This window comes from Manacus candei, unplaced genomic scaffold (assembly GCF_025592945.1).
Source record: "Manacus candei isolate 608988 ecotype Guabito, Panama unplaced genomic scaffold, ASM2559294v1 h1tg000014l, whole genome shotgun sequence".
Lineage (NCBI taxonomy): Eukaryota > Metazoa > Chordata > Aves > Passeriformes > Pipridae > Manacus > Manacus candei.
Window position 1 is genome coordinate 79,779,588 of NW_026138062.1, and position 24,515 is coordinate 79,804,102.

General features: G+C 40.9%; 1 protein-coding gene across 3 annotated transcripts in view; it reads left to right on the forward strand.

Annotated features, from left to right (window-relative positions):
- The first annotated feature begins 512 nt into the window (after nt 1–512).
- CADM2 (cell adhesion molecule 2) overlaps nt 513–24,515 on the forward strand; it is a 611,005-nt gene continuing 587,002 nt past the window's right edge. For 2 of the 3 annotated variants that reach the window (XM_051780129.1, XM_051780131.1), the window contains exon 1: nt 513–1,103. In XM_051780129.1, coding sequence (XP_051636089.1) covers nt 1,043–1,103 — 61 coding nt within the window. In that variant the 5' untranslated portion in view covers nt 513–1,042. The remainder of the gene's footprint in view (nt 1,104–24,515) is intronic. The other variant, XM_051780130.1, reaches the window with a different exon arrangement.

A 24,515-nucleotide genomic window follows, 5' to 3' on the forward strand; every position in this document is an offset into this window, starting at 1 on the left:
GAGGAATCCGGAGACTCATCCTTTTACCAGCTGTTTTCGGAGGGGGGTGGGAGGAGACGCAGAGGGCAGAGAAGGGGCTTCACCCCCCGCAGTGAGGGGCCGCTCGGAGCTGGCACCACCCGTCCCGCACCCGCCGGGGCCGCCCCGGCTCTGCCGCCGCTTCAGGACCGGCCCTGGACAGCGCCCGCCGCCGGCCACGCCCCCCCGCGCCGCTCTCCCCGCCCATTGGCTGCAGTGCGGCCGCGTGGCCGCCGCCCCTCGCGATTGGCCCGAGCCGGCCGCCACTCAGTGAGCCTGGCGCAGAGGAACGCCCGTTCGCTTTGTAACGCGCCGCCTCATTGGCCGCGCGGCCGATGTCGGGCTGCCGCGCACGCCACTCACGCGCCCACCTGAGGGGCGGGGCCGCACGGGCGGGGGCGTGGCCAAGGGCGCAGTGGAGGCGTGGCCGCGGAGCGGGGAGGGCCGGGGTGTGGCGCTGGGGGCGTGGCCTAGGGGGCGTGGCTTCCCCAGAAAGAGGCGGGGCGTGCGCGGTGGGCGGGGCCGGGCCGGGGGAGCCCGGCGAGCCCAGAGTGCCCTTGTGTGTCGCGCCGGGAAGCGGCGGGAGCGGAGCCGAGTCCCTGCGCATCCCACCCCTCCTCTCCCCTCCTCCCGCCAGCGGGACGGCACGAGACGGGACAGCACAGGAGAGGCGAGCGGAGAGACGGACGGACGCGCCGGCAGGGGCGAGGGGAGCCGGCGGGGGCACCTGGCACCGCTCCGCGGTGGGAACCTGAACCTGCCCAGCAGCGCCGGAGCCAGCGGAGAGAGCCGCTCTTTCCTCCTCCTCCTCCTCCCTCCCCAATCCACCCCCGCGACCCTGGTCCTCCTCCTCCTCCTCCTCCTCCTCCTCCTCACCCCACTGGATACAGCGAGGGAGACACTGCGGCGGAGGCGGCGGCGACGGCGGCTCCTGCGGGGGGAAGGAAGCGCCCGGAGAGCGGAGCGGCGGGAGGCTGCGGATCTGCGTGCCTGGCGCCCACCCAGCCCGAGGGGAGCCCCCAGGATGCGGCTGAAGCCCGGCGCGCTCCTGCGCTTCTACAGCCTCTGCGGGATCCTCGTACAAGGTACCGCCTCCTCCCCACCCCTGCCCCACGCGCGGGGAGGGAGGGACGCCGGGGGGGCACCGCCGCGGCCCGGGGCATCCCAAGCTCCCCCCCTGCCCACCGCCCCACTCCTGACCCGCTCCCTCCCTCGCTCCTCTCCCGGCTTCCCCCCCCTCCCCGGGCTCCTCCAGCCTCCCTCCCGGGTAGCGCTATCCAGCGCTGAAGCGCCGCACGGCTGTTAACCCTTCCTGCCCTTCCAACGTCAGCCTCTTCCCGCCCTCCTTCGCCCTCCGCGCTTCTCCCTCCACCTACACCACCTCCACCCCCCGCCGCCGCCAGTCGCTCGTGGAACCCCCTCATCCCCCTCCGGCTCCCCCGTCCCCTCCTCGCCCGCTCTCCCGCCGCAAAACGTGCCCCCGAAAGTGCGGGTGCAGCCGCAGCAGCGGCGTGAGCGCCGCAACAACATCCCGGGGAACGTGCGGGCTCCAGCCGTGCCTCCCTCCCCGGCGGGGGGGTGGATGGCGCCGGGAGTGCGTGTCTGTGTGCGAGGCATAAGATGTGCACGTAGGGTAATCGGATGAGCCGCGGGTTCAGCAGCCAGATCCCTTCACCATCCTGCTCCAGGCGGCTCATCCTGCGGCTAGTTTGCCGACTGGATGTATATTCCCCCTCTCCCTCCTCCTCCCCGCCGCCGCTCTCTTCCCCTTCATTCCCGTTATCCGGCCAAGTCGGATGGAGCGGCCGCCGCGCAGGGAAGCCCCCGCGAGGCGCTGCGAGGTGCCTGCGGGAGCTTCCCGAGCCCTCTCCCGCTCTGGGGGGAGCCGAGCCGGGAGCCGAGCCCGCTGCGCTGCCGCCGGGAGCTCGCCCCCTCCATCCCTCCCTCCCTCCCTCCCCGAGCGGTGTTCGGGATGACGGCGCGGCCCCCCGGCCGCTTTGGGGACCACACGGTGGGAGGGGACGGTCGGGGGGGCGGCGGCCCCGGGGGTCGGGGAACCACCGCGCAGCAACTCCGCTGGCCGGCGGGGCATCTCCCTGCCCTTCCCTCGCTCGGCGTGCGGGGCGTTTCGGTGCGGGAGAGAGAAGCGAAGAGTCGATTAAAACTAAGTGGCCTTGTAAGATTTTTTTTTTTTCCTTTTCTTTTTTTCCTTTTTTTTTTTTTTTTCGCCTCCGTTGTGCCATCTCACGTCAAGTTTAATATATCTCGCGTTTCACATGGCTGCGTCATGTGTCGGGCGATCTCCGGGGGGAGCTGTGGCTGGAAGCCCGGAGCGGGGGCACAGGCAGCCGCCCGGGTTCCCCGAATCACACGAGCCTCGTACCCCCCACACCCCACATCATCCAGACCCCCCCGGAGTGCCCTCCGCTCCACTTCCCGGGGAAGTTACCGGCCGAGGAGGCGAGAAGGGATGGAAGGGGAAGGGAGTGCTCTGGGCAACTGCGAAGGACGGTTCCGTCGGGCGGATTATTTGTATTCTTTCCCGATGTTTATGGGTTGCCCGGTACGTCACCGCACAAGGAGCCGCTGTGTTGGTGCTATACAGGATTATTTATTGGGGCATGTGCGGCGCGCTGCACCTGGGGGCTGGCTCCTCTCTGCCTTTTGCATTTCCCTGTGAATTGTCAATTCATTGCCCTGCAAAGGAGCGGGGGGGGTGTGGGGGGGTGGGAAGCGTCTGGACTGACTTTCTGTCACCAATAAAATCGGGGCTGCTGCTGGAGGAGGAGGATTTGATCTCTCCTAAGATGCAATCAGCCGCATTCAGCGCAGCGCAGTTTTGAGAGTAAACCAGTGATTAAAAACAGTGATGTCTTTCACTGCAGTTTAGGGAGCGTGCCAGGCAGAATGTAACTCCGTGAACTGCATCAGGTAAAAAACATGTTGCAAGAAACGGGGTGTAATACAAACCTGACTGCGACTGTGTGAAAACAGCCAGACTGGGCCTGTCCTTGCAGATGGGCAAAAGCGATGCTTAACACGTTACCCAGCTTGCCCTCTGCGTGTGTAAAACATCTCCCCTCTCTTCGGTTTCTCACACAATTATTTTTTCAGCTCCTGATTAAAACTTCAATCAAAAATACTTAGGCACTCTGTGTACTGCACTTCAGCAGAGAGCTGCTTCAAGGGGATATAAAGAACCTGTAACGCTCCGGCAGGAGTGAGAGGAAGTAATTTCTCCTATCCTTTTCTCCTAAGGTAAAGGAGGATGGAGAAGAGGAGTAAATATTTTCTAGAAGACTGTCCTCAATAGCAACTGTATCTGACAGAATATCGAATTCTTTCAGCCCACCTTACAGTGCAACTTCATAAATGTTGTTTTCTCAGTTTCTGCCATTTATTTTGACACAAATAGCAGTCAGTTACCATATTAGACACATTTCTTTTTGATAACTTTATAGCTGCATTTAAAAGTAGTTCTTGCTGCTGGCTTGATTGACTTGCCCAAACTGTGTTGTGAAGTGGCTGAGTGGATTTGTTAGAATCCTCCAGTTTTCTGCTTGTGGGCCGTGGGAGATGCAGGTTTTTCGTCAGCTTTTTATGTGAATAAGATCTTTGTTCTGAGGATTTGAAGCACTTCTGGACTGTAATTACGGATGTTTTCTGTTTGGTGAAACTGAAGCTAATTAAACACAAGGTGACAGAGAGTCAAGTTGAAGTGTGTCCTGTATGGAAGTGTGCCTTTCTGGCATGGTCTGTGGAGAGACTTGCTTAAGAAATCTGTCCTGAGTATTGATGAAGCATCAGCTGAGGGAAGAGGACATAGAATAATTCTTCTCAGGTTGTGCACAGAATAGCATTAGCAGCAAGCAGTCCTTTCAGAAAGGAGGCAAACAAGAAGTAAAAGAGGCCAGTGTCAACTGCTTGCTGTGAAAGGGGAGCGATGGAGGTGGAGGAGGGACTAATAACATGTTGGGCTGAGAAGCAGTTTGTCAGCTGAGTTTGGGTACGATGTTAGTCTGCTCTGCCCTCTCCAGCGTTTGCTGTGAAAATAGTAGGATCTCTGGCTGCAGTTGTTCTTAGCTTGTGCTCTGTAATGATTCTGTAGTACTTAAATGATGTCCCAAGGGGTTAAGCTGTTATTTATGTTTACAGCCAGCCTTACTTTTTTGTTGTATTCTGATTGCTTTTTTGCTTCATGAATTTACTCTTACTCAGGCAAAATTTAACAGTTGAAGGGGGGCATGTTTTTAGAATAACTCAAGTACATCGTCTGAGCTGTTTTTATGAAACCTGACAAGCAAGCTTGTTGTTGTCAAGAGGTACCACGTGAGAAACTGTAACAATAAAAAGAGTTCCGTTGGATTCACAGGGTACAGATACAGGTTAGGATTATCCTGGAATTGTAGCTGCTGTAGCCCCCTGCTGTGTGATAATGCAAATGGCATCTAATGCCTTAATGTGCTCGGCTCCAAGAAGGCACTGGCTAGTGCCGGGTGTGGGAGCAAATGATCTACTTCCAAGATTTGCCAACAATGGGCAAACCTTCTCAACGTGGTCTCTTCGTATACTTCAAACGCTTGCAACCTGTCTGCTAATGAAAATGATGTAGGGATTCTTTAATTTGTCTGAAACTGTGGTCACTGATGCAACAAATCAGTGAAGGCAGGTAATTGCTTTCGGGCGAGACTTTTTTTTCATTAGCCCAGACCTGTTACGGGCAGAATTAAGAAACCCGCAAACAAACCCGGACGAATATGCAAATGACTACTTCTGAGATCATGTAAGCTGATTTAAGATGAAGTTATCATGCATTACTCAATATCTTCTGTGTCTAGATTCTGTTTTGAATTTTCCGTTGGGTTTCTGTTAGCAAAATCCAGGCAACCTATTGCTGTGTGCATAGGGGTTGTCTTGACAGCAAAGTGTTCATGTGCTAATACAGTGTACAGCGAGTCAAACACATGCAGTTGTAATTCTGTAAGGTCTGCAAGGGTGTAGACAATTACAGAATAAAAGACAGTAGTTTTAATACAGTCTTTATTTGGAATAGCACAAGTTGAAACATAAAATGTATCACTCTACTTGACGGCGTTTTTTTCCATCACTCTATCCAAGGCCTGGTAGGCTTATTAGCTGCTTAGTTCCCAGGCTAGTTCATATTTTATGAATTCTTTTACTTGATTTCCTCATGCATTTTTATTGATAGTCATCATATAACAGTTCACATTCAGGTTTAGAACACAACGTAACTAAACAATCCAGATTCCCATTGATGATGTCACACAACTTCCCTGAGGAGTACATGAATAGGGATGACTCACTCACATAATATTTATCACTCTTGCACTCAAAGTATTTATCAAGTGTCTATCATCAAATTAACAGTAAACAGTTTTGAAGTTTCTCATCAAAGAAGTTACTCCATGGAAATGCTGATCAAGAGCAGAACCTCTGTTGAAACAAATTCATTTTTCTTGTCCACTTTCTTGTTGGTTTTCTTTTTTTTTTTCAATGTTATTTCAGAAATGTAAAGCAGTGAATCTCCCTCTGCTTTTAAATTTACTTGTCAGTTGCAATTCTATTACAATGTACTATAAATGTCTTGAAGTTGTAGTTTATTATTATAGAAGCGTTAGTTCTCATAATTAGCTTTCTCATCACTCTGACCTGATCCTACTATTGACAAAATGTGTTGAATGTGATTACTCTTACTCCTTCCACCAAAGAATTAATCTTTTAATATTGCTATGTGAAGTCAAGATTGGATTTTGAAGTGATTTTTTCCTCTTGTGCATCACAAATGGTGATTAAGTAACTGATAACAGCTGTTATGTATGGAATGGACATGGACATCTGGTAGTTGCCAAGAGAACAGCAGTATAACCAGAGTGTGGTTGACTGTGTTAGAACAATGATTAGAACAATTATTCCCTCTCCATTTAATATTTAAAAAGTAGAAATAGAAGGTGTCGTTGTCCTCTTAATGCCTTCTCCAAGAGAAAGAAGGATTACTTTAATTTGTTTTAATTGAATTAACCAGCAGGCAGAAACTCTTAAAAGTTAGACCCTCTCAAAACAATGCAGGGTCTTCTGCAGAGAGGATGTGTATTTTAAAAAGCATGTCAGTGGCATTCTAAAACAAATGTAGAATGGTAAAACTATTAGACACAGTTTAGCATGTGAGTCCTCTGGGATTGCATCGATATTAAGTATGATCTTAATGAGCATATCCCTTCTTCCCAAGGAGTTTTTGAGGTGTGTTTGAAAGGAAGAAAGGCAAATATCACATCCAGTGGCGAGGAATACATTGTAAAATCATGATTACTCTCAGGAATTTTCCCTTGAACAATTATCTTTCTACATAATGAAAATATTTTGGAAAGAATTGAGTATTTTCAAAAAGAAATGTGGGTGTCTTTGCGAGGGTTCTTAATGTCGTGGGGGTTTTCTATCTTTTGTCTCTGAACCTATTTCAGGATCTTTTCCCTTCCTTTTATGAGTGAAAATTAAAGACAAAGTCCAAATTTTTACAGTTTCTTTTATGCTAATGAACTCTAAGCTCAGGATGGGTGCTTTATAGTATCAATACATAAGACTCTACCGTAAGGGCATCTGAAAGGGAAGAGGAAGAAGCAGAGAACATTTATTTCAGTGACAAAACATTGGAGGCTGTGTAGAGCATCTTCCAGGGCTCTCTTCTAGTACTGGTGTTTTGTGTGTAGGACATTTTAAGGCCTAGAGGATCCAGCAAAGAATGTAGGTGCTCAGTTTTGTTTTCCAGAGATTAGAAGACTCCTTCCTGTCTCTTCCTCTCACAATATCTGCATACCTGTCATCCCATCTCCTTTCCCTAACGTCTGTAAATGTGAAAAATAAAATCATACTTGCATCCTTTGCCATCCTTTTCATTTGCAGCATAGAGATCTTGGGATCTTTATGAACCTTGTTTACAGGACTGTTTCTGCTGTCTTGACGAGTTTGGGATTTTTGAGGGAAAGACTATTTCTTCCTAACCATGAACTGAGTTGTATTTACTGCTTTATAGTTTAATCCAATGGCTCCTGGAGAGTGTGAATGCTTTTATAGCTTTCACATTTTAAGTAGCAGCAAATCACTTTTAATATAGTTTTACATTACTATAAATTCATACATATAACTTTTTTTTTCCTATTTTGTAGTACTGAGTTTAGTTTTCTCCTTTTTTCTTACATAGCTGATAAAGAATATTAAGTGTCCACAGGCAGCTGCTCTTCAGTTTCAGAAAAATAATTAGTGTATGATCTATGTTTCTCAATTTGAACACCTAAAGCTCCTCTGGAGCTGAAAGCTACTCTGCGTAAGTTTTGTTTACATGGAGATACATTACTGAACTCTACAGCTTATTCTTTGTTCTGTGAATGGAGTTGGCAAGGCTTTTTTGTAAAATAGTGTGTATCATCATATATGTAGTATGGTGGTTGTTTAAATAGCTGGATGTTTGACATTCCCTCTGTTGTCATCTTTGTGCAAACAGTTTGTTGCCTACCTGTCATTTTCTTTGTTGCATGGGAAGGATAGCGCAAGAGAGAGACTGTTTTCTTATGCTAGAGATAAAAATACCCTGGTTATATTTTAAACTTCTCCTACACCACAGTATTCATCAAACAGTGGTTCTAATCATGGTAATTCAATTACTGAACCATAGGTTAAGTAAACCAGAGTGTGCCGTTACGTGCAGAAATAATTTGTGACCAGATATGAAAGCGCAGTTACGCCTTTCTGGGTGTCATCAATAAATGATCCCCTGCGTTATTGCTGCTGCTTCTGGCAGCAGCTGAATAGGCAGCACAGCTGTACAGGCCTATCTAAGTCTTAAAACTGGTTTTTTTTTTTCAAAGTTCAGCAATGGAAATTCAACAACTGCAACTGACTGACAGCTCTGAAGAGAGTGAGGCCAAATTACTTCACAGCAGCAGTTGTAGTAGGCACAGGCACTTTAGTATTTTCTGTCTGTTCCAATATTTATCCCAAACTGACCTACATCTGCTGGATTAAGAGTGTAACTTGACCTGCTTTTATTCCTGCTATGCTATAAGGCAGGAAGGCTGTTCTGGTTGGTCCTTAACAAGGGGAAAAGCTGTACTAGTTGAAGCAGAAGCAATCAAATCTCTTTTAATTAAAAGACTGTACAAAATATGCTCTAATGTCAATGTCAATCTCATATTTATCCCTTTCAAAGTCTTTTTTTTTTTCTTTCCTGAGTGTTAATATGTTTTTTGTATGTGAGGCATAAATCTTGACATGCTACTTGATGCTTCATTGTGGTACACTGGAGAACAGTGAAGAGTTCTCCATACATTTGCACAGTTAATAAAGAGAAAGTAAAACTTCATTTGATAAATGAAAACACTTGTTCATACTCCAGACCATGAATGGAAAGAAATTTTTTTATGTCTTCAAACACACAAAAATGTCGAACTGCAGCCATTTGCAAATTGGAAAATAAATGCAGTGACTAGAAGTATTACTAAACTGATTACTGATCAAGGACTAACATAACATAGTATCCCAAATCTGTGGCAGGTCATGAAATGGCATGATATACTGAAATATACCATAGTATTTCTTTTATATGAATTGTTTTGTTAATATCTAAGATAATAGTAATGGAAATGAGAGAACTTCTTTTCTTTGAAGGAAACCTTAAACTAGCACGGCCATTTTTAAGTGTCATGTGAAATATTTTCTTCATTACAGTAAGCTTGGCATTGCGGTTTTCTCTTAACTTTACCATTTTTTAACTTTTCCATTGCAGGTTCCTAATGGCATTATTGATGTCTCCAGGCTTGTATCATGTAGCCTTGTAATGCTATGAAAAATAGGTGAGATCTGGACTAATATGGAGCTATAAGTACCATCTTGTTCAATGATAATTGTGGTTCATGAAAAATTATATCTGTGCAGTAGAAGGGGAATCCCTTCAATTTTAAATTAAAACCAGTTGTACCAAAATTAGCAACCCCTAACATTGAGGAGCTTTTCAGAACTTGAATATAAAATTTGACAACTAATAGAATACTGCATATTAAAAGAGAGTGTGTCTCATCTTTTGATATAAAATCAAATTAGCAATGAAAAAGCTTTATAGACTGTGCTTCCTTTAGAGGCTGGACTCCTCATTCTAGCATGTCTTAGGGAATATCTTGACTGCTGCTTATATCAACACAATCAAGATGATGTGTTTTTGAACACAGGCAGTGTATAAGTTATGTGTGGGCTAGCACCTTGACTATTTGCCCAACTTCTTCAGAACATTCTTCTTACCTTATCTGGATTTTTTAATCAAGCATTTGTCAAGTATTTGGCATCTCTCTCCTTAGTCAATGTGAAGTTTTATGATTTACAAACTGGTTGATGCTTCTTTTTGGTATGCAAAATGTGAAATGCATACCGTTCATAGAGCAAGTAAATCTCATTCACTCTTTAAAGAATGGGCCAAAGCTCACAGAATTTCGGTACCTTCCCTACAAAATAAGCTTGAGTTTTTGAACTGGGTCTGAGTAAAATTGTTTTCTGCTTCCTAAGTCGTCTTTGTTTTGCGGACTCTAATTCATTATTGCTTTGCTGCATTCTGAATGGTGAATTTTGGAGGCGCTGGGGAAGGCACATAATCAATAGAAATACATGGGCCATTTGTTTTTATTTATGGTAGAGAAAAGCCTCAGTGGCCTATAGACTTATTTATGGGACGCTCACATATGTTTAACACACAAGATTAATGTAATTTGAAAATAGCTTGGAGGATAAGATTGGTTTAAGTGACTAGGTTTTTATATATCTTGTGCAAGCAGTAGTTGTGGGGGGGGAGGAGGAGAACATAATTATGTGATTGCAGAATTTCCCAAACCATCTTTGGATTTTGAGAAAAGAGTTATATCAGATTTCATACAGATTTGTATTTTTCTCTTACAAAAGCAAGGGATGCTCCTGTTCTACAAAAGCACAGTTTTCTCCTGATCTGATGCAAAATGGAGTAACAGAAAATCTGGATAAAGAAGGTAGTTAAACATGTCCTATAAGGGATATTCGTCATTTACTGTGACATCTGTATTGCAGGATTTGGAAGTGCAGATGCATTTGTTGTTCATTAGATTTTATCTATTGCAAACTGAAATATACTGTAAATCACAATAGGAAACCAGAATCTAGTAGCCTTTATCACATAAACTAAACAAATGAAAATTTGCTGTTTAATGAGTTAATATCATCGGATTATTTTTTTCTTTTAATTGGTCTTTAAAAACTGTTATGATTCAAACTTCTTCCAGAAAGTTAACACCTTGAGAAAGAAATTTCAAGATAGGTGACTGGCTGGTCACAGATAAATGCAGGGTAATCTCCCTTCAGGCCTTGTCTGCCTGGGATACCTGTCAAGAAAAACAAACTTCTCTTTTTCTTCTGTTTGCTGCTGCAAGGCTTGTGGTGGGGAAACAGCAGTAGCCCTACTCTGTGTGCATGAGGGATTTGCTTTCTTAAGATTGTGAGGATAAAGGCCTCCAGTTTGTCTAGTCTGTTTACACTGATGTGTCAATTCTGCAACAGGTGAGCTATGCCATGACAACACATGGATGATACGTAGGTACGTGGATAGATGGAGGGCAGGGAATGTGGGCAATTCATTTTCTCCAGGAATAAAACTTGCCTTCCAGAGTCACCACAGAAGCCTTTGCTGTGAAAGACAAGGGCATGTATGAAGGTTAGGCTGGGGCAAACCCCTGTATGACTGCAGGGTTGCAGGATGGGAGTATGCCTTTTCTCCTTGCTCCTGCCATGCCTCTCCAGCTCTTCCTCTCCACAGGAAACGAAATGCAACGAGGAAAGATTTTAGGGGAAGTGCATTCTGTAGAAGCTGTGAGAGGACATCCTTCTCCCTACTTCGAGGAGAAAATACCTGAGAGGGATGTGATGGCTGGCTTAGACATTTTTTTTCCTTTTTTTTTTTTTTAAATTTTTTAAAATTATTGTTGTTTTCTTCCCCCTACTTCTCTGCCTTCCTCAAATGTGCACTGAGAGAAGGCAGGAGGAGAAGCAGTGGGAGTCAGTCCCTGGCACTGGAACCTGAACCCTGCCAGGGGCACCAGTTTCAAATGCTTTTTAGTGAGGTAGGCATAAGGCTCTAGTCTCTTCCATCCATTAATAGCCTGATTTTTTTGAGTCAGTACAGCATGGAAGACTTCTTACAGGCATCGGTGAGAAGGGGCAAATTTGAGAGCAGAAAAATACTTCAAAAGCTACCATATGAAAACCAGGAATCTAGATGAATTTCAGCATGTTGATACAAATGTGCTACGTGAGAGCATTTCAGCGTGGCTGCATTTCGTTCTCCTCTTTCTGAGTTAAGATAAATCAACCGGCTGATTTGAACGTTTGATTCAAGTGCAGCTAAAACACTTTGTAGGTGCAGTTAACACCCCTTTTCTCTGTGATATTGCAAGACAGGCCATCTCAGTGTAAAATTCAGCACTATCCAGAGTACTCACAGTATCAATGTCGCTTGTGCTTTATTTCAATTAAGAGACTTACAGGAAAAATCTAGTGAAATGTATATTAGTGTAAGAAATTGGAGCTGACTTACGAATGTCAATGTCAAGAGAGAAGATGACTTCAAAAATACTGTTCCACTGCTATTATTTCCTCTTGATGTGAGTGAGACCCGAGGAAATCTAGCATGTCTAGAAAAACAGAATGGCTATTCTGCATGTGTAGTGATGTGCTTATCATGTTTAAACACTGGCAACTCTGCTGGTAAAACTTGGTTAGGAGCAGGTGGTTTCTGGGGCAGGAGTAGGTAACTTCTCAGGTGCTGCTGTTGTCTCCTGGGAAACTTCTGGATTGCTCCAGTGCACATTTCTCGTTCTCTGGAAGGGGAATTCCTGACATGAAAACTTCGAGTCCAGCTAGCACCTGAAATATCTACCCCTTTTCTGAAAGGCTTCTACTGTTTGCAGAATAGAAAAGTAACTGTGAAACAACTTGCTTGAGCTCTAGGTTTTTTAACATGTTGCTCAGGATGTCTGCTCCATTAATATATTTTTTGTGTCTGGAACACATATACATACTGTGAAGTATCAAACTGCTCTATGGAGGAATCAGCACAAATACAGTGTTTTGGTCAAATTAGAGAAATGGTCCCACAAGTAGTATTAGGGATGGATGAGAAATCCATCCAGCGTTTATGGCACCTCAGAACAATATTTGTATTATTGCAAGTCTCTAGCATTCATGTGCTATGCATATGTCATATCAAGTCTTTGCTTTTGGTTTTGTTTTGTTGGTTTTTTTGTCCCTTCACAGCTCACACTTGTGAAGTATCTACATCAGATGCTTTAATAACTCCTGACAAACTTGTTAGTATTGTTTCCTATGGCAGTGTGACAGATTTCGCTGCAGAATACACAGGCATATGTGAATATGGATTACAAAAATAAATCAATGGATGATAATATTTGAAAACTTTTAAATAGAGAACTAGGTGGTGCTGTTCTTTCATCTTTGTTGCTTAGCTGAATTCTTAAGTATGGGCTGAGAACACCAGGCTACTACTTTTCAAAAATGAATTTGCCTGTCTTAAATGTTTGAAGAAGTTATTGTTCCAGATTTCTTTGGCAATGCTACTTTGAGAGCTAACAACTGCACAATATAGCACTTTATACTCTATGGAAAGGAACTTTTGCATTGAACAAATGTTTTAGTTTTATTCAGCATGGTGATGTATACTTCCTTTTATTCTCAGTTTGAATTAATTCAGAATTAATTCAAATAACTTTTTTGACTCTTTACTTGTCTGTATATTTAGGATTATTTGTCCTGGTCAGTTTAGCATGTTTAGATGTGTGAACCTTTTTAATCCTTTTCTGTTGTTAGTTTCTTGAACACTTTGGGACTAATTTAGTAACAGCACAATGAGATCATCAATAATAGCTGGAAGAAATTTGTTGTAATTGTGTAGTAGCAGTATATAAACCACAATTAATTAAGCAAGAAAACAAATTTATTAAATTTTCTTCCATTTACAGAAAGATATAAATTTTTAATCACTGTCTTGTCTCAATGCCATTAATGCTGCAGTTGGAAATAGTGATGCTAGATTATAATGAACTGCCTAGGATCTGGATAGATTTGTTTTATCAGTGTTCAGTGTTGCAGCAGAATAATAAATGTCTAATTAGAATCCAACTTCAGTATGCAGCACTTTTGTAGAGAGTGCCTCTCATTGACCACTGCTTAAACTAAAATGTTGAAAGAACAGATGGAGGATAAATAAGGGGGAAATGTACTTCTGCACTGAAAAAGTGATGAAAATGTGCTCTAGCTAGGTCAGAGTTATAAATGTGTTTGCTCTAAGTATGTAATTACTTATTCAAAAAATAAGCTGCAGCTGTTAATGGAGGAGTGTGAAAACACTTTTTCTTGGAATTTATCTCCCCTATTCCTTCTAAAACACTGCAATATATATAGTGGAGTCTAGAGAAGAAAGTTTTAGTTGTACTTTTTGATTGTTCATTATTAACAGTAAAATGCTTTTCCTTGATTTAAATTAGAGATTTTGTGACATATACAAATAATACCCATACAATTGAAAATTAATATCTACCAAGGCTAAAAGTAATTTATTTTATGATGATTCATTTTATGTTGATGTTTTTGGTAAGGTTTCAGTGTCACAGGTGTAGTTATTGTTGTTCCAGTGTTTGAAAAGCACCAAAAGATGTTTTGATATTTTTTTTGAAAAAGGAAAGAAACCCGAAACAACTCTAATTCACAAAGAAAGAATTTTAAAAATCCTTTTTTATTCCTGAGCATTAAGTATTCTTGGCTCTGAAGCAGAAGCCACGTTTTGGTATACTGCATGTGTTAATTGGCTTTGTGGAATGTTTTTGGTTTGTACCATTAGAAACTAATAAATTAATAAAAACTCACTGCCAGAGTTAATGCAGTGCTTAGCACTTGCTTGTTCCAGAATTGTATCTCAGAGATAATGGTTCAAGTTTGCATGGGTTAGCAGAATATTAAGTTTTAAAAGGGGTGAGTTAATAGATTATGGATTCCTACCTGTAATTGGGTACAAATGTGCAGAAGATTTCTGAATGCATGTTATTAAAAATTGAAAACTCTTAAACTAGCTACCTTAAGAAGCTTCTGCTTTCTCCCACAACCTGCAGCCTCTGGATTAGTACATACTCATGGATATTAGAAGTACTGAATTTTTGCAGTATTTGTCTCTTTTTTCCCGGGAAAGTGTTGGACAGGACACCTGAATCAAGTCCTCCTATGTGCAAGCGTCCTCCTAAAGAAACATTTGACTGGAAAGAAAGATAATTTATTTCTAGTAGCTACTTCTTTTCAGTTATTCTCATTCAAAACAAACAGAATTGACCATTTGTGTGCTGTGTTTTAGGTGGGTCTGGGAGGTCAATAAATAAATCAATAAAGAACCTCTTCGAGGTCTTTCTGCACCAGCCCACTCCTTTCAAAGCAGTGAAGCATGAACATGAGAAGGAGTGAGGTGTCAGAGTCAGAAGTTCTGTTGTTTTACTGAGGGATTTTTCTGAGTTACAGATTTAGGGGTCTAATTTTATCCTGTTGCACTGGAAACGTCCCGTGATTTCGACAACATTCCAAAATAGTTTTTAGAAAACGGACGCTGGTTGATTCTCAGATCTGAGAAGGAGAGAGGGTTATTATTTGAAATAAAACAGAGCAAATGCACGATAAAAAAGTTATCTTTATTTCTTCTGTTTTGTGTAGGTTCTGGGAAACACAGTGATTCTGAAAGCATGAAATGTGTGGGGGTTGGAACTAGATCATCTTTAAGGTCCCTTCTAACTCATAGGATTCTATGATCTCTAAAGCTCAGGTTTGCTTTCTGAGTACATTAAAATAATGCTGAATTGTTGGTTTTTCCTCCCCCCCTCCTGAATACTACCAGATCTGAACTAAGTACTGAGTTCAGGTGACTTCTATTAGAAATCATTGAGATTACCACTGCAGGCTTTTTCCTTGGCTTACATTGCAATGAATAATTTAAACATGAAGTGCAAGATGACACCATATATAAGGTTACTTTCCTAATCCAAGAAAATACCACAATTTAAAGGCATCATAAAATATTTTGCAGTTTTATTTGTGAGAATATGGTATTTTTTTTTCCAACATTCTTGTATTTCCAACGTCTCTTAGGCTTCGTGATCCATTTTCAGGTTTATTCTCTTTTAATCTGCTCTTTCATCTCTTCTTCCTGCATTATCGAGGTTTTTAGGGTTTTTTTTGTTCTTATGTCAGTGTGCTGACATAAGACTTGATATTTTAAATGCATTAAATCCGTTGAAGAAGTTTGAATAAACATGAAATTGTCATCTGTTTTGGGCCAAAACGTGAGGAAACCATTCTCATCTGAAACTTCAGCACAGGATTTTCTTATCTCAGATGTGAGACAAAATTTTGTGGGATTTTTTTTTTTCTTGCTTGGGTTTGAGTGAGGATAATGGAGATAACACTAAACATTAATGTCTCATACAGTAAAAATGACAACTAAGAACAACTTCCATCGTATCTATGGAAGGGATGCAGGTTGTGAAAAGGGGGCAGTAGAGAATTACCCTGTTTTTCGTAACAATATCTCAGCTTTTGCTGGGGTTATAGTTCTTGGATAGCTTCTTTTGATATTTCCAAGCACTTTCCCGTTGCTTTCATAGGTTCAGTTGCCACAGTTACAGTAGCTGTTTACTTTAAAATACAGTTAAAACAAAACTCTTTAGTAGACCTTCAGTATAGGGTATGACTTTAGTTTGTTTCTTCAGTACAACTGTAGGCAACTCATATTTCAGATTAAAACTAAACAGATGTATGTAGAGAATTCAACTGGAAGTCTTTCTTCCAGTATGTAATTTAAAGGAAATATTTAATATTTATAGTAAGCCAAGTGGTTACTCCTTCTTTTCCCTGATAATGGGATCTCAGAACCTTTGGATTTAACTTTTTAAAGTTAATACTAATTAAATTGAGCTCTAAGGCTACTCAGGCTCATGAGAGTATGCAGGTTTCTTTCAGAGGTTTTCATAGTGTTTGTCATGATTAATTCCTCTTGGAAACCTCTATCTGTGCATAACATTGCAAATATAGGGGAATTAAATGGGTATTATGAGATAGGCAAAGAATTGTTTGTGTGCATCCATTTAGATCAATACTGAAAATAAATGATCAAGAAGATAGGGCAATTATTTTATTTGATGAATGTAATTCAATTTTTTAGCTGACTGTTTGCAAATGTTCCCAATATCCAGGAAAGAAGTTGTTGTTTTGTTTTTTTTTTTGCCAGCCACCCTCCCCCCACCCCTGAAGAATTTTAAGTGTGTGTGAAACTTTGCTGGCAACACGTAAAAAAATAGATAAAATAAAATAAATAAAACACTAACTCTTCTGCCACAAAACCAGTTATCTGAGCTGAATCAAAGATGATTGTCTCCTTTCATCTGTGGGGAACTGTATCATTTGCAATTCTGTTTATTTTCATTGTGAAACACAAAAGTAATCGGTATCAGTGCTCAGATAAAATTGAGATTTTGTTACTGCAACAGAATTACTTGTGTGTTGTCTATAATTTTTTTGCAATTGCAGCTGGAATTGTAGGAATCTGCTGTGTACTTACTTGTCTGTGAAAATTCAAAGGTGCAGTCACAGTATATGAAGAGTCATTCAGCCACACAAGCGTGTTGGCATTTTTCTCAACTTGCTGAGTGCATAAACTGTAAATCTTAAGTAATTGCCGTGTAGAAACCTCATACATATAACAGGACCATTTTATCTAGGCTTATTTGTCAGCAGCTGCATCCCAGCAAGAATTTGTTAAATAAGTACTGCTATTCTGTAGTTTGCACTCATGAATGCTTTTAAGTTGTCTGATGATCCCAGCAACTCAAAAACTCTTTCTCCCCCACCTCAAAATAGTCTGTTGAGATTGTGGAAATGCTAAAGTTTGTTCATTAAAATGATACAATAAATGATGCTTTCAGCCACCTAGAATGTTGGCTAAATAAATGAGTGGCTATTTGTCCTTTTTGTGTTGCTCTGTCTGCTGGCAAACTTCTTTCAACATTTGCATTTTTGAAGCTTTCTCCTCTCAAAATACAGTGAGACAAATTATGAAGTAAAGCAGAACTCTTCGTTCTGCAGAGCCTTTCTTATTCTGTATAAAGTGTATCTTCTGAATAGTTACGGTTCAGTAGCTTATAGCAAGGGGAGGAGGCTGAAAGAGGAGCTCTCCAAGTAAGTCCCTGAATTAGAAACATCACAGGGTTGTGGCTGAGCTGATTAGCCTTGTGTAGTTCATCTTCAATATACTTGTTTTCCTCACTCTTCTGTTTGCAAACACAGCCGCTTAACGTTTGTCCCATTTTTCTCAGTGAAATTTTTTTGGTATCAGATCATCCTGTCGCTGTACGAAAACAGATCCAGTCATTGGTCTTGGTTTCTATTTGTAGTGTTTGTCATAATATGAAGGGTTGTAGTAGAAGGCTAAAAGCACGTTGAAATTCAGAGTTTTGAGTGAGGTGTAGGCCAGCTTAAAATGCAGTATCCACTGTGATCAGTAAAACTTCTTGTGCAAAGTTTGAAAAGAGTGAAAGTTGTTTCTTCTGTTATTTAAGCAATATGTGGTCTATAGGCTGCATTTATGGAATATGCACATTTTAACTGTATTCATGTATAAACTTACAAGCTACGTATAACTTTACATATATATTTTTAACTTTATAATTTTCATAACTTGGTTTGCACTGATAAAGCTCATAAATTAAATCTCAATGCAAAAATTGTCTTCTGATGAGAAAGACTGGGCACAACTGAAGTGAACATAAGTGCAATAACTGAAGTGCTCTGGAAGGGAGAAATGGAAACTTCCCCCAGAAATGTTGTTGTTTTGTTTTTTTTTTTTTTAATTTTCCTCTGTAAATAAAAGTCACACCAAAAATATGTGCTATTTGGTTTTGGAGTGTTGATGTCAATACAGATGAGTTATGGAAGACCTGGAGCTGGCTAGTTCAGCAGAGTCAGAATTATGCTGTTCCAGGTCATCCTGGGTCATCTGGTTAATGCTGGATGTGAAAGGCTGTGCTACATTCCAGCCTTTGTCCTACTTTCATGAAACAGATGCTCTTCGCTGAAGAGGCATCATTAATTTCTGTGAAATGGGAGGGTGTCCGTTTGCCATTCATCAAATGCAATCATTTTAGTTAAAATCAGTTAAATTCTTTTTTTTTTTTTTTTTTTTTTGTGGTTGCAGGAGTTCATGTGTTAAACTTGTGAATTTCTTAGGCTGAAAGATAAGCAGAACGAATGGAAACACAAGTGTCTGACATAAATACTTCCAGTGTTTTTAAGCTTTTCGCCTGTTTAGCAAGCATTTGAGCTTATTAACCCTAAAAAAGGTAATTTGAAATGGTAACAAATATAAGTGTTAATGCAACCTCCTTTTTCCACAAAAACAACCTGAAATTTGCAACACCAGGAGGTCACTTGGAAGGCCTCTAGTTTAGCGTTGAATATGGTTTAATAAGCGTTTTCTTCCTTTCTTTGAGATTTCTTTGTTAAGCAGTAATTCTCCTGTAAAAGATTATTTACTACCAGGATTAAAAGGTAATACATCTAGTAAAATATAATAGCATGGATTTTATTGTGTGTGGGAAGTACATCCACTACATTTTCAGTGGCAGATGTGTTGTTTTTTGTTATTGGCTTCCACAGACTCCAACGAGGGGAGCTGCCAAGCCAGATCTTGTGTGTGCACTTTGCTAATACTGGAGTTTAGAGCCTAATCTTGCTAATCTACAGACCTGAGTGTGCACATATGCCTGGACTAAGCACCGTGATTTGACCCTCAGAACTACTAGATCAGGTTCTTCTTAAACAGGATTTAAAGAATTAGGGAGGCACCAGGACTTTCTAAGAAACGACAGATATTCTTTCTGAACACCTGTTCAGAAATCTGCTTCGTTGCTGGTAGTGAACCAGAAGAATCCAGAAGTGAGCAAATTGTACTAATACAAAAACGGAGCAGAAAAACAGAATGGCAGAATTCCTGGATGCAGGATTCGGGAGAGTAATGCTGCTGTTAATTCTCTGACAAACTTCTGAACTTGTTCCATGTTTCCTTTTTTTCAGAAGCTTGAATTTAGGATCAAGCTTCCTCAGATGATTTTATGTTATCTGTAGTATCTGTGTAATTGTTCTCAAATTTTCCTAACTTCTGCATGAAAAAAAGTTTTCACGAATTTGACATAATGAGAAAAAGGATCACAAATCCATTTTTACTTTTATTATTCTTATTGTCCTATTATTCTCCTGTCTCCATCTTCAACCAACTGGTCTCCACCATGAACAATAAAAGTCTATAAAGAAGAGGCTTCAAGTTTGGACTTTTTTCCCTAGTGTTTTGCTAAAAATATAAAGAAATAAGGAAGTTTTCATAGTTTCAGTTTCTTTACTTGAAAAACAAGCAGCAACCTTGGATCAGTTTACCTGAAATTCAAGCATATGTGGGAGAGCAACTGAAATGGGACTTGGCAATTATCACACTTAAACTCATCATGACAACCTAGAAGTGTTTGGAAGATCTTATGGGAGAAAAAAATATTTTTCTTCTTATTTTGTGTCTTAATGTAAGCTGGAAATTTCGCTGTGGGGTTTTATAGGTACTTGTCACAAAACTGTTAATGGTAAAGTCATACTTATGTGTAACTTTGAGTCAGCTACTCTAATTTATAGGTTAAACATGAATACTTCCTGCACCTGATAATGTCACTTCACTTGTCTTGGACAGTCTCATAAGATCCTTTTCTAGTTTTATGGCAAAATGCCTGATTGCTTTTGTTTTTTGGAAGAATAGCTTTTTATGTGTTGCATTTTCTCAGGGACCACCTAACCAAAGCACCTTCTGTGCAAAAACATCCCCACCTTCCTGGATAATATTAAACATGAGTGGTTGTGGTCGTGTGTTTGTTCTTTAAGGAGAGTTTTAGTATTTTTTATCTCTTGATCCACTTACTGAAGTTTTTACTGTGTTGCCTTTTTAGTCAGGAAGTGGTAAATTTGTAGGGGTGGTATTTAATATGGAACTGAGCTGCTGGCTGTGCTTACACAGCTTAGGACTTAAGGAACTTTAGAATGTGGCAGAATATTTATTCATGGCCAATTCTTGCACCTTCCCAGCGAAGCTCAACTCCACAAAACATGTTGGTGTTTCTCATGGGTACCTCTCTGTCAGCTGAGGAGAGATTTGGGAGAAATACTGAGGCAGCAGGCAGACAAACAAGAATGACTGAAATGGATAAGCAGATATGTCCCTTTACTGATCACTGCAAACAGTAGCAAAAAATTGAAAATTCAAGGACAGTTGGCCAAAAAAAAGGAGATATGGGCAAAAAAAAGGAACAGCAGAGTTGGTCGGTGTATCATAACTTCTGTTTGGCTGCGTGGCATTTTTGTTTATGCCCACACAAATGAACATCCTAAAATTCCAAATCTTCAGGAAATTGTCTGGGTAGAGGTAGGCATAACTTTATTGACTGTGGAAATAAAATTGAACATGGCAAAAGCCCAAGTGAAGTAGTGGAAAAGAAGAATATTTGATGAATAGCGTGGTCCATGTGCATTTGGTACTGCAAATGGAAATGTGGTTTTGGCAGTTGCTGTTGTTGCTTGGCCAGATCACAGCCAAAGACTGGGAACAGGTGAGCATTGCCTGATTCCTTGGTACCTGCATTCACATGATAACAATGTATGGTTGTCAACTGATTATTATTATTATTGATTAATTGCTTATTGAATAATTGATTGTTATTGATTATTAATTTTTAAATGGTGCAATTTTATGTTGTCTTATTTCTTCACCTTTTTTTATCTATGTGGCACCTCTTTTTTAATAATGGTACACTTGTTTCTGTGGTTGGTTCTTCCTGTACCTGATTTCAGAAGAACAGCTTGAGTGATTTCCTCAATTCAGTTTTTATATTGTGACAAGTATCTCATACTTCTATTCCAAATGCTGTGTGCTTGACTAGCCACAATCCAGAGGGTGAATATCCCTCTGTGAACAGAACCCATATTAATAGTTTTCAGAATATGTATCAGCACTACTCTGATATTCTGAGCTGCCACACACTATAGTCCTTTTTATGAACCAAGAATTCATTTATAAATAAGACTATAAGACTAGGAAACTTTTGTGACTAATCCTTCCTTATTTTTAATGTTCACTGCTGCTGGATTACTCCACTTGTCATTTATAGGAACTGTCACATTTGGAGATCACACTTGTGAGTTGTTTGGTTTTCTTTTTTTTTTTTTTTTAACTTCTAAGTCTTGAACTATCAACTTATAACAGGAAACTCTCTATGCAAAAGGAGTGAATAGTTACCATTTCTCATTTCAGGCTGCTGTATTGGCTTAGTGCTTTAAGTTATGAAGTTTTTTCTAGATGTTAAATTGTCCTTTTTCCCTACACTGAAAGTTCTTCTCAAGTTTATCATCAGTAAATTTAATTAGAACATTCTTACCTATGTGGTAAATGTTGTTTATGGGAATGCTAAATGAAGTTTGTCCAGAGATCAACCTGAGCCTCTCCAGATATAAAGCAAAAGCTAGTAGAATTTGTTTTCCATATGATATTTGAAATATTTGTTGTCTTAGGATAATCAGAGAATATTTGATTCCTACTGTTTGTTGTAAAAAAGGATAGGTTTTTGTTTTCTTTTTTTAATATATCCAGCATGGCATTTCTCACACTTAAACTATTCTACAGCTTCTGACGTGGAACTTGAAATTTGCTTTACTTTTGAATCAAAATTCCATTCCCATTGCATTAAAAAGAAATTACACAGATGGAAATATTTTTCCTTAGTCAATCTTCTTTATATATTCATTGCAAGACTTTACTTGTTGACAGTTCTTTTTATTCTCCTTGTAAGCATTAATTTACTCTTGCCTTGTTTCATTTTTAGGACTACTGTCTTTTGTAAATACCCTTGTTTTCAAAAGGTTAAGGTGAAAATTGATCAGAGTGGTCTCTTGATGGAGCTATTCAGTAAAGTCAGAAGCTTCTCAGTAGCTTTTTGGGTTTCTGTTCTTTGATTAAGATGCTCTTTCCAGACAAACTCATGTGAAAGTGCTGAGTCTAAGCATTTGCCACATTTCGGTGTTGCAGATGCTTTAAGTCTTCATTTTGTCTTTCTGAAATGATAATGCTTTACTTTAGGCTCATTTTTTTAATCTTCTGGTTCCTCTGAAATGCTTTCTAGTTGTTCAGTCCAAGGTTATATTCTGCTGTCTTGATTTAGCTACTTACCAAAACAATGTGTAAGATAATATGACCTCCAGTTGATATTTTGCAGCAAAAACAAAACAAAACAAAACAAAAACAAAAAATCCCATCTCAATCAGATTTCTGTATTCCAAATACTGGTACTCAGTGTTCTTGAATGAATATCTGGAAAGCTGAAAACTCTAGAAATGAATTAAATTCTTGTGTTGTCTGCTGACAGACCAAATCCACCAAGTTGTCAGCAAGAGTTTGAACTTGAAAAGGAGACTCTCCTGCAGGACTTGCAAAGTTCTTCTGTGTGTTAAAATCACAAAAGAGAGAAAGCAGATGGCATATATAGGTAAACTCTCATAGAATATTTTGCAAGGATGTTATTGAACATAAAATCTAATGGGTATTCAGGATCAATCTTCTGTTTCTCCTTTGCTTAATCGTACTTCTAAAGTTCTCCCTTTGCAGAGCATAGTACAGCAAATCTTTTGAAGTGTTTCATCAGAAACTGCAGGTGCCTAAGACAAGTGAGACACCCGAATAGCTGCCTTGTGAAATCTACCCATTGTATGGTATTTGGGCAGATTTGTGTTTATCTACAAGTCAATTTAAAATCCAGTTCTGTCAGTAAGCACCAAGGCAATGGTTAAAGATTTCTTTCCATCATAGTTACTGAAGAAAGACAAACCAATGGTGTCAGCTAGCTGTTCCATTTCCATTTTGAAAAGCAGATTGTTTTCAAAGATTGACTTTAATGTTGGAGCAGATTAGAAAGTAATAGCTAAAAAAAGTTTGAAGTTGTTATTATTTGGTGTGTTTACCACAAATGCACCTGCTAAAATCTCACTAAATCCAGGTGCACATTTAAAAAGTCACTTACTTAAATTATTAAGCTGGGGATGACAAATTAAAAGACTGATTCATTGTTTATTTTAACGGGGTCAGTTGCCAGAAACATTGCTATCCTCCTACGTCGTTTCTAAACATTTTTGCTTGGGAAAATGACCAAATTTTTCATAATTTCTGGCTTTGCCAGGTTGCATTTGTTCTGCGACTTAAAGCTGTTAGATATGCTCCAAATCCCCTGGAAATTATGGATCGGTTGGATGGCAGTGTTAGTCAGCATCTTCAGCTGCCGCGTCTTCCAGCAGGCTGTGGAAGGGTGACGGGGAGAGCACGCAGCGCTGCTCAGCTTTAGCATTTGGCTGTGTGCCTCAGCAGGGGGTTTTCCTGGTGGCATTCCTGGCAGCTCTGGGGAACGTAGAGCAGCTCCTCAGGCAGCTGGTGGCTCCATCTCCGAGCGCCTTTGGCTCTGCACTCGCCTGTCGGGATAGAGCTGCGGTTGGAGGTCAGGGGGAAGGAGGTGGCACAAGCACACCTGAGGAGTGGGGAAGGTTGTCAGAGCTGCAGCCAAGAGGGACTGATGAGGAAACACTGTGCTGCCTGCAGGAGAGGAAAATGGAAGCCGTGAGGAAGAGGATACAGCAGTGAGACTTGATCAGAGCAAGAGGGAAGAGAAGCGTGCGGTGAGGAGACAACGGTCTGTGGAATACGCAGGAAAGAGGAGGAAGCAGGAGCTCTTCAGAGAAGGTGGAACAAGCAAATCAGGCACTTCCTAGAACTCTCATTTGGGTACTGTTATAATCATCAACGTTAAAATTGTCCAGGCAAGAACACATACAAATAAAACGATGTATCCTTTGTCCCTCCTGGTGATGCAGCAACATGAAGAGGTGACCCTGGTGCTGCTGAAATTTTAATCCATGAGCTTGGAGTTCAGGGCACAGCCGGCATGCTGCTGACCTGTGTGTATGTCTTTGCTCTTGGATAGTGCTCTGGGACACTGATTATTTTGCTCTAATTTGAAGACATCTTAAATTGTCCCTGTTGCTGGGTAGAAAAATTTTACAGCTGCCAACATTTGAAGGTTTGATTACGTCATAGAATTGGTTTTACCTATGCGTTAACTTGTAAAATATTTCCTAACTACAAGTGCTAAAACAGTTAATATGCCTGTATGTCCTTTTTCTTCATTTTGAATTGTGTTGCTTTGACTGTACCACACGTGACAAAAAAATAAATGCAAACAAGAAGTACAGTTGACTTGGGACTGTGACAATGTGCCAAATATGAGTCAGTAAAAAAAGAA